Source organism: Lacerta agilis, chromosome 3 (assembly GCF_009819535.1).
Source record: "Lacerta agilis isolate rLacAgi1 chromosome 3, rLacAgi1.pri, whole genome shotgun sequence".
NCBI classification, from domain to species: domain Eukaryota; kingdom Metazoa; phylum Chordata; class Lepidosauria; order Squamata; family Lacertidae; genus Lacerta; species Lacerta agilis.
Genome location: NC_046314.1, coordinates 63,558,628 through 63,574,351, shown reverse-complemented (window position 1 = coordinate 63,574,351; position 15,724 = coordinate 63,558,628). Strand labels below are relative to the sequence as shown.

The 15,724-nt window shown below is 41.4% G+C and overlaps 1 protein-coding gene across 11 annotated transcripts in view; it reads right to left on the bottom strand.

The window, feature by feature from the left end:
- LOC117043861 (damage-control phosphatase ARMT1-like) overlaps window positions 1-15,724 on the bottom strand; it is a 64,902-nt gene that overhangs the window by 23,120 nt on the left and 26,058 nt on the right. For 10 of the 11 annotated variants that reach the window (XM_033144005.1, XM_033143999.1, XM_033144000.1 and 7 more), the window contains 3 exons: window positions 7,786-7,917; window positions 5,137-5,393; window positions 2,004-2,148 (listed from right to left, as the gene is read on the bottom strand). In XM_033144005.1, the coding sequence (XP_032999896.1) occupies window positions 2,004-2,148; window positions 5,137-5,393; window positions 7,786-7,917 (534 nt within the window). The remainder of the gene's footprint in view (window positions 1-2,003; window positions 2,149-5,136; window positions 5,394-7,785; window positions 7,918-15,724) is intronic. The other variant, XM_033144003.1, reaches the window with a different exon arrangement.

Sequence of the window (15,724 nt, the reverse complement as noted above, 5' to 3'; positions counted from 1 at the left end):
TATAATTATTATCTTTTAAAATAAAGCTATGATCCAATCACAGTTAAACTCTTTCAAGTAATACAAATGCTTTCTGCCATAACCTAAACAACCTTACAGCTCTGCGCTATTGCTATTCCGTGGGTCTCACAACATAGTTATTTACGCATTACTGGGTCACATCTCATACATCCTAAAGAATAACCATTTCTGGATAAGTATGAAGCATTGCTTTGATCAGGTATGCTATATCCACACGCTGGGTTTACTACCATAATTACATCCCTTTTCAAGGTTGAGTTTCTCTACCTCTCGGGCCTCAAGCTGTAAAGCAAGGCTAAATGTGTGGTGGTGGTGAATATAGAAGAACCTGTCTTATGTCAAGAAACGTTGCAAGGAGCTTGCTTAGGGCCAACCACCTATAAAATGCTAGCTTGTGCTCCACGACATTGCTCCAGCCTTAGGTCTTTTGCTGTTTTCATTACAGTCGTACCTTTGGTTACGATTGCTTCAGGTTGCGTTTGTCACAGGATATGAACACGCCGAACCCAAAAGTACCGGAAGAGGTTACTTCCGGGTTTGGCAATTCACGCATGCACAGACGTACAAAATGCTGTCATGCGCATGCGCAGAAGCACCAAATCACATCACGCACATGCGCAGACACGGCACTTCAGGTTGCGAACGGGGCTCTGGAATGGATCTTGTTCGCAACCAGAGGTACCACTGTATTACCATACATATTATCCACTGAAAAACCTTTACCACTGGCTTGTTTCAGGGGGACAGGATTGTTTGGGGTCCGTTTGGCTATCAGAATTATATTACCTTGGAAATGTGCTTAGCGGGCTATAGTGGGCTCTTTGTGAATGCCTAGGAAAAGGAAGAGCTATCGTTAGGGTAATAAGGGGTATGTAGTAGAATGGGACACAGATGGTGCTGTGGGTTAAACCACAGAACCTAGGGCTTGTCAATCAGAAGATCAGCGGTTCGAATCCCCGCAACGGGGTGAGCTCCCGTTGCTCGGTCCCTGCTCCTGCCAACCTAGCTGTTTGAAAGCACGTCAAAGTGCAAGTAGATAAATAGGTACCGCTCTGGCAGGAAGGTAAACGGCGTTTCCGTGCGCTGCTCTAGCTTGCCAGAAGCAGCTTAGTCATGCTGGCCACATGACCCAGAAGCTGTATGCCGGCTCCCTCGGCCAATAAAGCGAGATGAGCGCCGTAACCCCAGAGTCGTCCGCGACTGGACCTAATGGTCAGGGGTCCCTTTACCTTTACCTTAGTAGAATGGTGGCAGAAGGTGGACACACCAGGTTAAGGGGAAGACGCAGCTGGTTCTTCTGGTCTATCATTCAGTTTCATTAATACTCTGTGGTCCCACAAATCACAGAGATGCTGCTTTTAAATGTCAGATCAGTTAAAGGGTAAAACAGTAGCTATTTGTGATTTAATATGAGAAGAACATGCCAACCTGGCATGTAAAACAGAAACGTGGGTAGATGGAGAGGAACAAATGAGAAGCTCTTCTTGAAGTGTCCACTAGTTTTCCAGATGTAACCTCAACCTCAACGTGGGCAGGAAGGAGGGGTCGCTATTGTCATTAAGGATTCCATCTCCCTTCCCAGATATCCCTTTTAGCATTCTGCCCATTTTAAATGCCTGTACCTAATGCTAGGCTCTTTGAGACAGTACTGGGTTTCTCTAAGGGATTTTCTGAACTGGGCCTGTGATAAGGAAATGAGTTTGACCCTCCAATATGAATCTGGATCCAGGCCTGCATCCCCCCCCCCCGAACCATGTCCTTTCTTGCAAATTATGCTTTCCTGCTCTGGCACATCCATTGTTGAATATTTGTGGTTTCAGACTTTCTCCTCTTCAAAAGCCCTACGACGCTATGTATGTCACACTTTCTAATTAGACTCTTCAATAATCTGTATATGACATGGTAAAAAATGGGAACTCTGGGTTTTGTTTGATAGACATACAATAGTGGCTATGTCTCAAATTATTATATAAAACATAAACCTTTGAGAGCAGCATTTCCCGGGGCTCTTCTTTCTCTACTATGCTCATGTCAAAGAAATGACAAAGGTGTGCAATGAATTCATTATGCACCCTGCTGGCCTTAGAGGCTTGGGTCTTGCTCTCGTTGGACTCATTCAAATAGGTTCTAAAAAGATATAAAATGAAAAAAACAAACAGCTTATATGGTGGACACAAACCAAAGAACATTTTTACATCAACACAGTGGAAACTTCAGCTGGTGCAGAAGCTGGGACAAGACAGTTTGAGCATACTGCAATGATCCTGGCCCAACTGCACTGGCTGCTTGTTAGTTTCTGGCTTTGACCAATAAAGCCTTAAACAGCTCAGGACCTCAAGGACCGCCTCTCTCCAAAGGAACTAACCTGGACTCTGTGTTAATCATCTAAGGCCCTTCTTTATGTGCCCACTCCATAAGAGGCCTGGAGGGTGGCAACATGAGAACGGCCTTTTCTGTAGTGGCTCCCTGCTTGTGGAATGCTCTCTTCAGGGAGGCTTGCCTGCCACCTTCATGATATATATTTAGGTGCTTGCAAAAACATTCCCCTTCTCCCAGGCCTCTGGCTAATTAAACAATCTATGGCCTTTTAAACTGAGGGGAGAGTGTAATGTTTTGTTTGTTATTGCGCGGTCAGGCGAAGTCCCCCCGCACCCCGGGGCAGCCCCTGAGGGAAATAAAGACTCATGACAACGTTCTATGGGATTAAATTGGCCACAACTTTATTAATATTTCAGATGTAGGAAGACCTTGGCTCAGGCATTGGGCGTTTATCCTTCCCAGCCCCCCAGCCGGGGTTCTGGGTACCTTCAGGGTTATCCAGCATGATTGGGAAGTGGGCTAGTCTGGAGAACATATGTTCAAGCAGATAGCCCACCCCCCTATGTTCGCTGCCGCTGGAAGGGGAGGGCATTGACGACCCTGGGCGTTTGGTCAATGCCTCCCCCTGAGACCCCTTTAACGGGAACCCTGTTATCGCCGCCACAATGGGGGCTGGGGTCACCGCCCCACGCCCCCCCCCAATCCTGTAAATGACTAAAGGATTCCGCCCAAGGCCTGCAACCGCCAAAGTTGTGACGAATTGCTACGGGAAAGGCGAAACCTGCCAATGCAGGAAAATTCCTTTCCGGCCCTTCAACAGCGACCTTGTCATAGCAGCGCCTGCGTGCCTGTGTGGCTGTGGAAAAAGGTGGTTAACCTGCAAAGTAAGCATCAGTTGAGGGAGTGGGGGGTGGGGAAGCTCTGATTCCAACGGCTGCTTCCCAGGTATGACTCAAAATCTATTGTGTGTAGTGCATAATCCCTCCCTCTACCTGGCCAATCCCCCTTTGGCAACACCTCCCAGCCGGGATTCGGCGGCTGCTAGCATAGGTGGAGTCCACAGGTATCCCAACCTGGGAAGGTGAAGCCAATCCAACTGCCAGGAGCTGCCTCCGTGATTCAAAGGGACCCCTCGTAACCCCGCAACATGCGCACCCCGTTTTGATGTGGGGAACGCTCATTATGTATTTTTATACTGTAAACCCCCTATGATCCTTGGAAGACAGGCAGTTTAGACATTTAATAAATACTAATGATAATAGTGCTTGCCCTGATAACTTTTTTGTTATTCTTCAGCAATTGGACACATTTAAGTTCATCAGTAGCAACAGCAGAATAGTCAGTCTGCTGTTAATAAAGTTAAACCTATTAGGTGAATTAGAGGGGATAGATTTCCTGATGTTTGCCTTTTAAAAAGTCTTCATAATAGTAAGTATTTCAATATGGTATGTATTTTGTGTTTTCACATGTATTAAATTTGTATTAAAATACTATTAGTTTCTAATTTAGGGCTGCTATACGTCCTGATTTTCCAGGACATTTTGTCCTGAAATTTGCCTCTGGAAATGGCGTCCTGGATTATTTTTCAGAAACCAGGCAAATGTCCCAGAAAACCAGCAACAGGTGTTAAATTGTGCTGAAAATGCCTAGAAGAGCTCCAAAACTCACTTTAAAAGCTCAACAATTTATGTGGTTTCCTAAAAAGATACTCAACAATTTTGGGGTCTTCCTAAAGAAAGCTCAATAACTTTCAGTGTGTCTTGGTTTTTACTTTTTGAAATATGACAGCCCTATTATAATTTGACACCTCAGTTACTATCCCTAAACTAGCACTGAAAATATCAGTATTCAGGATTATTTATTTTATGTATCTCATATAGCCAATGTTTCTGTTTCTAATATATACAAAACTTTATATTCTTCCTGATCTGATATTCAACATATGATCTTCCCATATTAAGTCATTACCATTTTTCCCCACACAGAAATTACCATTCACTATGAAATATGCACTTCCCCATGTAAATTGCACAGCAGGGGAGCAATGTAGTGGTCAGAGTGCCCTCCTAGCATTGAGGAGACCCAGGTTCAAATCACCACAAATATCAGCCAAGGAACTCACAGAGTGAGCTTGGGTTAGTCACACACACTCAGCCTAACATGCCTCACAAGACTGCTGAGATGCTTAAATGTGGGACACGATGGATGTCACCCTGAACAACTTGCAGGAAAGGTGGGATACAAATGTAATTAAACTAAACCAAATCAAATCTAAAACATCTGCCCTCCATCAGAAATCAGGTCACAAACTATATTCAACTGGAGTATAGGTCAAACTCCATAGTGCATTTACAAATGTTTTTATATCATACCTCCCTATCTCCAGGCACTATCACCAGAGAAACAGGATAAAACCAACAAGCTACTAAGATCTAGTTACAAGCTTCATATATCAGGGGAATGCTGTGGATGTAGCATATCTTGATTTCAGTAAGGTTTTTTACAAAGTCCCCATGATGCTCTCCTAAAACAATTACCCAAAAATCTGGTGTTATTAACCTTATTAGCTCTTACATACAAGCTCTCATCTTCCATCTGACCACAGAAACTAAAAAAGTCAGTGGAAAATACATGTGCTTCCCCAACTTTGTGCCCTCCAGATGTTTTCCAATATAACTTACATCAGGCTCCAGCCAGCAAAGTGTGGTCCAAAACATCTGGAGAGTAGCAGGTTGGGAAAGGCTGCTCTAGGGCAATTATTTTAGGTTAAGATGTCAGTTTGTTTGATGTCCTTACCTGACTTGACTTTCCAGTTCATTGGTTTTCTCTTTCAGTTCCAAATTCTCCTGGAGAATGGCCTGTGCTTTCAGGTCTGTTTGTTTTTTAGAAAAGGCAATTGTTCCAGATTCCTTCTCAATCTCCTGGAGTCTGCTTTGCATGGAGAGGAGTAGAGAAGATTGCCTGGCATCATTCTCCTTATAGCTTTCAACATCAGCCTTCAGTTCCTGAACAGATACTTCTTTAGAGGCTATTTTGGATTTAAGATCTTGAAGCTATAAACAGAAATGGATCGTGAAATGCAGGCGTGCAAAGGAAATCTCAGTATGATCCAGTGCATATTTTAACCATTTTCAAGGATCAGGAGACGGGGGCATAAGTTAATTACTTTTTATTAAGTTATTAAGTTATCTTAATTACTGAATTTCTTCCTTCCCAGGACACTTTTAAATTTGCCTATTCACTTAAATTTGTTTTAATTTCTTGCATCAGTATATTAAATTAAATTCTACCAGCAGGGGATATGTTGTTAACTACCCCAGGGTGGACTGTGTGTGAAAAGAGCAAGCCTGATACAACCCTATGCACATGAATTTGAAAGCAAGGTCTACTGAAATCTGCACCTTTCACTTCCTAGTAAATGTGCATAGCATTGGTTTGTAAGTACCATATGAAAGAAGTAACCCCCCAACCACTAAATCAATCAGGGCATGTTAAGCAGACTAAGTTTCTTCAAAAACATTTTCTCTGCAAAACATGCCCCAAATGAACTGCTACTACAGATTACTGTTATAGTACCTTCTTGCCCCTAAAAACAATTCTGGGCAAGCAACACAGCATAATAAACCTTCTATTTCTGGGCATCAATGTGAGGCTCCTCTCACACTTTTTTGAGGGGGTCCTTCTTTCAGTATTTAAATCTTTCCTAAAAATTACTATGATACTAGCCACTTTCCAAACTTCTGACAAAAGAAGCTGATTTTTAGCAAAGATTATTACTCTTATATCACATGGAACTCATAAATGGAAGCCATCCTGCCTCATCAACTTATTACTTTTTCTGTATTATCTAAACAATGATTTTTAATTTTTTTAAAAACCACATAAAAATGAGTTATTCAAGCTCAAATATGGTTATAGAATAGCAATCTGAGTCCTTAAAGAACAATTCTCAATTTCCCAGTTAAAAACTCATAGGGGAAGAGGGAGTCAAAGTGTGAGTTGCAGAAATGAAATCAGCCACTTGGGGAAGGTTTTGCGGGGAGTTTGCCTTCCACTCACAGCCACAGGACCTTCTCAAAGTGGCTCTCACCCTATACTAGTTGAACCAAAGTGCTTGACTGAATATAAAGTCAATGCTGCTTTAGTTTGCAAATATCTGTTGAGACATGTTCAGGATGAGGGTTTTAAACCAGGTTATTAAACAGGAATAAACAGAACCACTGCAGCATTTACAGAGTTACATTTTAATCTGCACAATAAGTAAAATAGAACTGCTGTTTACAGAATGAACAGAATTTATGGAAACAGGTGCTTGAAAAGCTTCAGGTTCACCATATGCTAAAGTGTTACATTTGCACTTCAAAATCGTGGGAACTATACTGGTAACATGCTAACAAGATGCAGTAAGGAAAGAAAATCACTTTTCACTCAAAAGTTAATTAAATGGATCTGGCAACAACAAATGTATTCACTTTTTGCAACCATGTAATTTATTTTGTTTTTCATAAACAAACAAATAAACAAACAAACTCAAAAGACTAGTAAACTATACCTCTTAAAGCAAAAACCTACACAGTCAATAAAAGAACAAGACAAAGGAATCAAATATTGAATGTGCTGAATTTTGCTACAACATAAAAGTTTATGCATTAAAGCACATTCTCTTACATGTAATTAATGGACTGTCCATTAATTAAAAACAGAAAATGTGGAAAAAGCAAAAAAGTCTGCAGATTCTTTTCTTATTTTGTCATGTGTGACCTACATCTACAATTTGATGGACAAATGCATCACACTGACCTGCAGATCAAGTAAAATATCCTTTGTCTGAAAGCTCAGAGAGCAGCTGCCAGTCAGGGTAGACCAGGCTTCCTCAACCTCAGCCCTCCAGATGTTTTTGGTCTACAACTCCCATGATCCCCAGCTAGCAGGACCAGTGGTCAGGGATGATGGGAATGTTAGTCTCAAAACATCTGGAGGGCCGAGGTTGAGGAAGCCTGGGGTAGACAATACTGAGCTAGTTGGACCAATGCTTTGACACAGTATAAAGCACCTTCAGCTGTTCCTCTGCCATCTTGCTCACATTCCATTCACTTCAGTAAGATTTAAGCTGTCTGTGGGCTATGGAATGTGGAAGGCTAAGCCAAGGGGAAACAAGACTAAGGCTATAGTCCAATATCAGTTATTCTTGCTGAACTCAGTGAAACTTCTGAGTAGATATGCACAGGATTGTAGTCTAAGGCCTAAAAGTTTGGAGACTTCAGAGGAGACAAACCTCTGGGCACAAGCCAAATACACTAACCATGAGCACGATACCTGTAAAATGAGGCATTTATCAGCATGCACCATCTGGTAAGTGTAGCTCACTGGATGTTTTCTGTGGGTCAATAAACATTTGTGATACAAAAAGGTTAAGAAACATTTTCATGTCAGTTCCAAACTTACCTCTGCCTGGGAACATTCATACTTCACCAGGAGTGCTGCTAGCTCACTACGAGCTGTTTCTGCTGCATTCCGATAGTGACACAGCTGCTCTCGAGTAACAGGAACATCCGACAGAAAATAATTATGAGCTCCCTAGTGAAAATGGTATAGTCAGTGTCAAAGGCAAAGAATAAGAACTCCTTCTGTTTTCTTTTTTTCTGTTATTGCTTCACTTAGGATTGCAAAGGACCAATTTTAAAGACAGTTTGAGGTAACACTGATTATTGGATCCATTCCAATCTGGTGCATGACCTGGGCAAGAAAATGAACCGGCAGGAGTGCTGCCATGTTAATTTTCTTGGGCCTCTCGGGGACTTTCGATGCCATCAGCTATGGCATTGCCTTGCCAGAGTGGAATTTGCATCTGAAGTATTATGATGGCTATGGTGGTTTCTGGCCATTGGGATACTCAGCTTGCAAATTGATGAGAAGTGCCTGCAACCCCCTCTGGTCCAGCCACAACTGGGTCCAGCCCTAATGGGTGATGCCATATATGACATCAGGTGTGCAGTGTATGTGGCTAAGTCAAAACGGCCTCATGCGTCAAAGTAGAGATTCTATTAAAGTGGAAAGGTAAAATATAGTTTTTAAATGAATACATGTTTGGATTTTTATTTTTATGGCTGACACAGTACTCAGGATGTTGGTGGTATTTTGTAGTTTTGTACATTTCTCTTGCTGTACTTTGCTGTGTCAGAATCCTGAATGTTGTTTCTATGGTCTGAGAACAGCTGGCAACAGTTATCCCCCAAAGCCCAATTATCTCAAATAGAAGCAAGGATTTGTGAAAGTGAGAACAATCAAATATGTGCCTTCCAAATATGCTTGTAACATGACATCTGGGTAACTGTTGCATTGTTTATTTGAATAAAATTAAACCTAATGTGTTTTTGGAACAGAATTGTATTTAACGCTATGAAGAAAAGATAAATGATACAACTATGATTTGAGGATTAAGGAGGCTGGGGTTAATCTTTATGTGTATAAATAATCAGACAAAGACATCTAAACAAAATTCAGCTAACCATTCAGAAGGCTCTTGCATTCAAGAGAATGTGAGTAGAAGCCCCATGTAAACATTCCCTGCTCAATACGGTGAAGGCTGGGAACTAAGCTACCAGTAACTTGGCGATATGCTTGGGGTTGGAGCATGCATGCCTGCCTCTGCCCCCACCTCCCGAAATACCCACAGGTACAGTGTTTGCCTGAACACATCTTGTGTCTTGGCTTCAATTTGTCTACACTCTGGACTGAATGAAAAATAAAAACCTAAACAAGGAACCTAGGCAACAAGGAATTCTGTGCTGGAAAGTGAGTGGGATGGCAGAAGAGGGACAGATTGTTCTGTTCTTCTTCCCTTCTTTCCACCTCTCATTGCAACATTTTGGTTTCTGTGATGACCACAGACAAAGGGAACCCCCTTTCTCTGCTGCTAGCTTCCATGGAAGAAACAAGCCTCATTTCCATTCTGGTTCCAGTCCAGAAGAGAAGGCTTTCAGTCTTCTCCAGACAACATGGAAATTATGTCTCTTTGTTGTTGTTATTGTTGTTGTTGTTGTTGTTGTTGTTGTTGTTGTTGTTCAGTCGTTCAGTCGTGTCCGACTCTTCATGACCCCATGGACCAGAGCACGCCAGGCACCCCTATCGTCCACTGCCTCCCGCAGTTTGGCCAAACTCATGCTAGTCGCTTCGAGAACACTGTCCAACCATCTCATCCTCTGTCGTCCCCTTCTCCTTGTGCCCTCCATCTTTCCCAACATCAGGGTCTTTTCTAGGGAGTCTTCTCTTCTCATGAGGTGGTCAAAGTACTGGAGCCTCAACTTCAGGATCTGCCCTTCCAGTGAGCACTCAGGGCTGATTTCTTTAAGGATGGATAAGTTTGATCTTTTTGCAGTCCATGGGACTCTCAAGAGTCTCCTCCAGCACCATAATTCAAAAGCATAAATTCTTCAGCGATCAGTCTTCTTTATGGTCCAGCTCTCACTTCCATACATTACTACTGGGAAAAGCATAACTTTAACTATACGGACCTTTGTCGGCAAGGTGATGTCTCTGCTTTTTAAGATGCTGTCTAGGTTTGTCATTGCTTTCCTCCCAAGAAGCAGGTGTCTTTTAATTCCGGGACTGCTGTCACCATCTGCAGTGATCATGGAGCCCAAGAAAGTAAAATCTCTCACTGCCTCCATTTCCCCCCCCCCTTCTATTTGCCAGGAGGTGATGGGACCGGTGGCCATGATCTTAGTTTTTTTGATGTTGAGCTTCAGACCATATTTTGCGCTCTCCTCTTTCACCCTCATTAAAACGTTCTTTAATTCCTCCTCATTTTCTGCCATCAAGGTTGTGTCATCTGCATATCTGAGGTTGTTGATATTTTTTCCGGCAATCTTAATTCCGGTTTGGGATTCATCCAGTCCAGCCTTTTGCATGATGAATTCTGTATATAAGTTAAATAAGCAGGGAGACAATATACAACCTTGTCGTACTCCTTTCCCAATTTTGAACCAATCAGTTGTTCCATATCCAGTTCTAACTGTAGCTTCTTGTCCCACATAGAGATTTCTCAGGAGACAAATGAGGTGATCCGGCACTCCCATTTCTTTAAGAACTTGCCATAGTTTGATGTGGTCGACACAGTCAAATGCTTTTGCGTAGTCAATGAAGCAGAAGTAGATGTTTTTCTGGAACTCTCTAGCTTTCTCCATAATCCAGCGCATGTTCGCAATTTGGTCTCTGGTTCCTCTGCCCCTTTGAAATCCAGCTTGTACTTCTGGGAGTTCTTGGTCCACATACTGCTTAAGCCTGCTTTGTAGAATTTTAAGCATAACCTTGCTAGCGTGTGAAATGAGTGTAATTGTGCGGTAGTTGGAGCATTCTTTGGCACTGCCCTTCTTTGGGATTGGGATGTAGACTGATCTTCTCCAGTCCTCTGGCCACTGCTGAGTTTTCCAAACTTGCTTATTTAAAATTTTAAATAATTCAGCTGGAATATCATCACTTCCACTGGCCTTGTTATTAGCAGTGCTTTCTAAGGCCCATTTGACTTCACTCTCCAGGATGTCTGGCTCAAGGTCAGCAACCACACTACCTAGGGTGTACGAGACCTCCATATCTTTCTGGTATAATTCCTGTGTATTCTTGCCACCTCTTCTTGATGTCTTCTGCTTCTGTTAGGTCCTTCCCACTTTTGTCCTTTATTATGGTAATCTTTGTACGAAATGTTCCTTTCATATCTCCAATTTTCTTGAACAGATCTCTGGTTTTTCCCATTCTGTTGTTTTCCTCTATTACTTTGCATTGCTCGTTTAAGAAGGCCCTCTTGTCTCTCCTTGCTATTTTTTTGGAAATCTGCATTCAGTTTCCTGTATCTTTCACTATCTCCCTCGCATTTTGCTTGCCTTCTCTCCACCGCTATTTGTAAGGCCTCATTGGACAGCCACTTTGCTTTCTTGCATTTCCTTTTCATTGGGATGGTTTTCGTTGCTGCCTCCTGTATAATGTTACGAGCCTCCACCCATAGTTCTTCAGGCACTCTATCCACCAAATCTAAATCCTTAAACCTGTTCCTCACTTCCACTGTGTATTTGTAAGGGATTTGATTTAGATTGTATCTTACTGGCCCAGTGGTTTTTCCTACTTTCTTCAGTTTAAGCTGGAATTTTGCTATAAGAAGCTGATGGTCTGAGCCACAGTCAGCTCCAGGTCTTGTTTTTGCTGACTGTATAGAGCTTCTCCATCTTTGGCTGCAGAGAATATAATCAATCTGATTTTGATGCTGCCCATCTGGTGATGTCCATGTGTAGAGTCGTCTCTTGTGTTGTTGGAAAAGAGTGTTTGTGATGACCAGCTTGTTCTCTTAACAGAACTCTATTAGCCTTTGCCCTGCTTCATTTTGAACTCCAAGGCCAAACTTGCCAGTTGTTCCTTTTATCTCTTGACTCCCTACTTTAGCATTCCAATCCCCTATAATGAGAACATCCTTCTTTGGTGTCATTTCTATAAGGTGTTGTAAGTCTTCATTGAATTGGTCAATTTCAGTTTCTTCAGCACCGGTAGTTGGTGCATAAACTTGGATTACTGTGATGTTAAAAGGTCTGCCTTGGATTCGTATCGAGATCATTCTATCATATTTTAGATTGCATCCCAGTACAGCTTTCGCCACTCTTTTGTTGACTATGAGGGCCACTCCATTTCTTTTACAGGATTCTTGCCCACAGTAGTAGATATGATAGTCATCCGAACTGAATTCGCCCATTCCCATCCATTTTAGTTCACTGATGCCCAGGATGTCAATGTTTATTCTTGCCATCTCATTTTTGACCACATCCAGTTCATGGTTCTTACATTCCAGGTTCCTATGCAATATTTTTCTTTACAGCATTATGTCTCTTAGGTTGGCAAAATAAGGTGCAGGCTAGTAACTTTTGTGGGCTTATTTACAAGGATGTTCTATACTCAAATGGTATGATGCTCACAGACCCAGGAAGGGGTTCGTGTTTCATATTGTTATGACTTAAATATTGTTGATTGTTCCTTTAAGCACCTCATCTGAGGGTTTTTTATGCCATAATCACTGCTTTCCTCCATTACTGTATACTCTCCAACTAGCACAAGGTTAAATAACATAGAATAAAAGCCAGCAGTAAACTTAAGAAAATCATCTCAGTTGAAACATTCAAAGCCTTTCTGAAGGCCAGAACTGATGTGACTGAGTTCCAGGGATTAAGGCCCATCACTGAAAAGGTCCTGTCCTTATTACCTACTAGGTACACCTGGCATGTGAGTCGTATGTTGTTGCATTTGTAAAACACAACAAACTGTACTGGATGGGATGGGGGGGGGGGGTAATGGCTATTACCGGTAGATTATTTTTAGCAAGCTCCTAGGCCTTTAAAAGCTGTATATTAATAAACTGTACAGCACCTAGATTGTTTCTGGTGCTTGGCAAATTTTTATAAATTACCATTTTTGTTTGTTTGTTTGTTTGTTTAAAACAGCTCCTGCTGTTTTAGTTGTTATTTGTAGGTTTTATTATTTCACCAACAAATGAGTTTTTCCCAAAAGTGCAGTGTTGGCCTTTCTGTTGAATTTCTGCACAGATGGTTACTAAAGTATATACAATTAAAAGGTTACAGTACTGTAATAAGAGAATATTTTAGCAATCATAAATCCACTGAGAGCCAAGGAACAGGCTGCATAAAATAAAGCTGGAAAAAGTGCACAACGCAAATACCCTTTGCTCATTTCTGTTCTAAACTGCTGGATGACTGAGCATAAAAAACCAGGTAAAGTAATGAGGTAGTAGTTTCCTCTGCTCTACTTCCATATGAAATAGTGTAGGAAAAGCGGCTGAGAGAAGAGAACAACCACTCCAAACTGATCCATGTGCCTAGACTGTGTGTCAGAATAGCTTCGGAACTATAGAGTCTAACGCATCCCATCCACCATGCCAGGTGCTCAACCATCTTCTGTGTCTGCATTTCCAGTCAGGCAGCAAATCCAGGATATTTATGGAGCCTACCATATATGGGTGGTTTAAAAGTTGCAAAGGCGAAAGCAGAACATGCCTACCAATCTATTATACTGACTATCCTCGAAAGATCTAGGTAGCATCCCTGCAACATGTGACCGAGAAGATTCCCACCAGCTTTCCCCATCTTGCAACAACCATTGCGTCAACCTTGTATAATCATTTCAAATGTGATATGTGAGTTTTGGATATTTCTGTTTCCCTTTAGTCTATGTGCAAGGAAAAACAGACCTTGACATGTTCTGCTGGGTTGGATCTATAAATCAGATATATTCATTTATTTTGGACTCTAATAGTGTCTCCATCTTCTTGGGATTACGCTTTACTGGCAATCTGTTTAAAATAAAGCATACAGCTTTGCCTATGTGTTATTCATAGACACATTACTCCACACCAAAAACATTTAATCACATGATTTCTCTGTGTCCATCAAATAACAAGTATTTTTTAAAAAGAGAGAAAAAAGGGATGGGGAAATTAAAGTTCAATCAGGGACACAGAAAGAAATACAGAATAAAAAAGTTTTTAAAAGAAAACATTTCTGTGATTTATTTTTTACCGAAATCTGGACGATGAGCAGCTGAAATGCAAACAAAAGAAGATATTGCTTGGATGCCCTGAGTGCCTTTGAAACTCCAAGTTACAAAGCACAGATTTATGGCCATAGGCAAAATTGCTTTCATCTTCCACAGAGTTTGCAAATTGGTTTTTTGGCAGCAAAAGTTCAGTGGTTTTTTATGGAGAGTTTCAGAACCTAACAGATCGATTGGGTCATCAAAGGAAGTATTACCTTAATGATGACCAGTAACCTTCAGGCTGACCAGTTTTATACTTCCATATCCCAAAAGCAACCCACAGAAGAGATCAGTTTTATGAAACGGATAGGCAATAAATGCAAGTAAAACTGCACCAAATGGTGAGCAGATGGTTACACTTGTCATTTCCTACAGAAAAATAATGTCCATTAAGAGAGGAAGTAGCATGCTCTGCATGTAGATACCCTCATATGTAAACATTTAAGTTTTTGACGATTAACTGATACATTCTGTTAAATAAATAAATAAAAATGTATGACATTCACACATACACACATTTCATGCCATATATTTTAAGTTAAGTAGCTACAATTGACTGCAACAAAAGAAACATATGTGATCTGCATGCAAGTTACATGTCACCTTCTAAACACAAGGGCTTTCCATGCAGCAAACATATATGCCTAAAAACAAGGTGCTCACATAGTTATTTTATGTTGATTGCTTGTACACTTTACAAAATCACATCAGCCTAGGAGCCAACCACACAAACATTTAGAATATAATCAGTGATTTTAGAATATAATCAGTATTGAATCAATGTGGGGTAGTGGTTAGAGTGCTGGACCGGGGACTGGGAGGCCAGGATTCAAATTCCCACTCAGCCATGTAGCTCATTGGATGAGCTTGGGCCAGCCACTGTTTCTCAGCCTAACCTACTTCATAGGGTTATTGTTGAGATTAAATAAGAAGGTGGAAGAAAAAAAAGTAGAAGTAGAAGTGGAGGAGTTTGGATTTGATATCCTGCTTTATCACTACCCGAAGGAGTCTCAAAGCGGCTAACATTCTCCTTTCCCTTCCTCCCCCACAACAAACACTCTGTGAGGTGAGTGGGGCTGAGAGACTTCAAAGAAGTGTGACTAGCCCAAGGTCACCCAGCAGCTGCATGTGGAGGAGCGGAGACACGAACCCGGTTCACCAGATTACGAGTCTACCGCTCTTAACCACTACACCACACTGGCTCTCATATATGTCACCTTGAGCTCCTTAGAAGAAAAGTAGGTTAAAAATGTGATAAATAAGGAATGTTGTGCCAACAGTGTACAAGAAAACAGGTCCCTGTCCTGAAGAACTAACAATTTAAAATTTGACAGTGGGGAGGCTTAATAGGAAAGCGCCACTTGCTACTAGAAGGTGGAGATGAGGAGTTTAATTTATCTACTATAAAATAATAACAAATCCTATAAAAGGCCTTGCCTTTGTAGAGGAAGAGAGCCTAAAAAAAGAAGAACAGAGATAAGTAGTTGCTCACTGGCAAAAAAAAAAAAAGTGGATTGGTTGTTGTTTTTTTGGCTGCTACTGTTTGTTTTTGCTGTAACTGAACGAGATCCAATAAATCAATATGCTCAATTTTGTAATCACTGCATGTTTATGAATCCAGAAGGACTGCTGGTAATTATCTGGATATAGAGAAAAACACCGAATGTCAATCCGGAATCTTGACATGGAGGGAGCTTCTGATATGAAGGGTGCTTTCAAACAAGGAATTTCCCCATGGGAAATCTGATGTGGTTACATTCACACAAACTCACATTTATGTTGTATCCCATCATGGTTT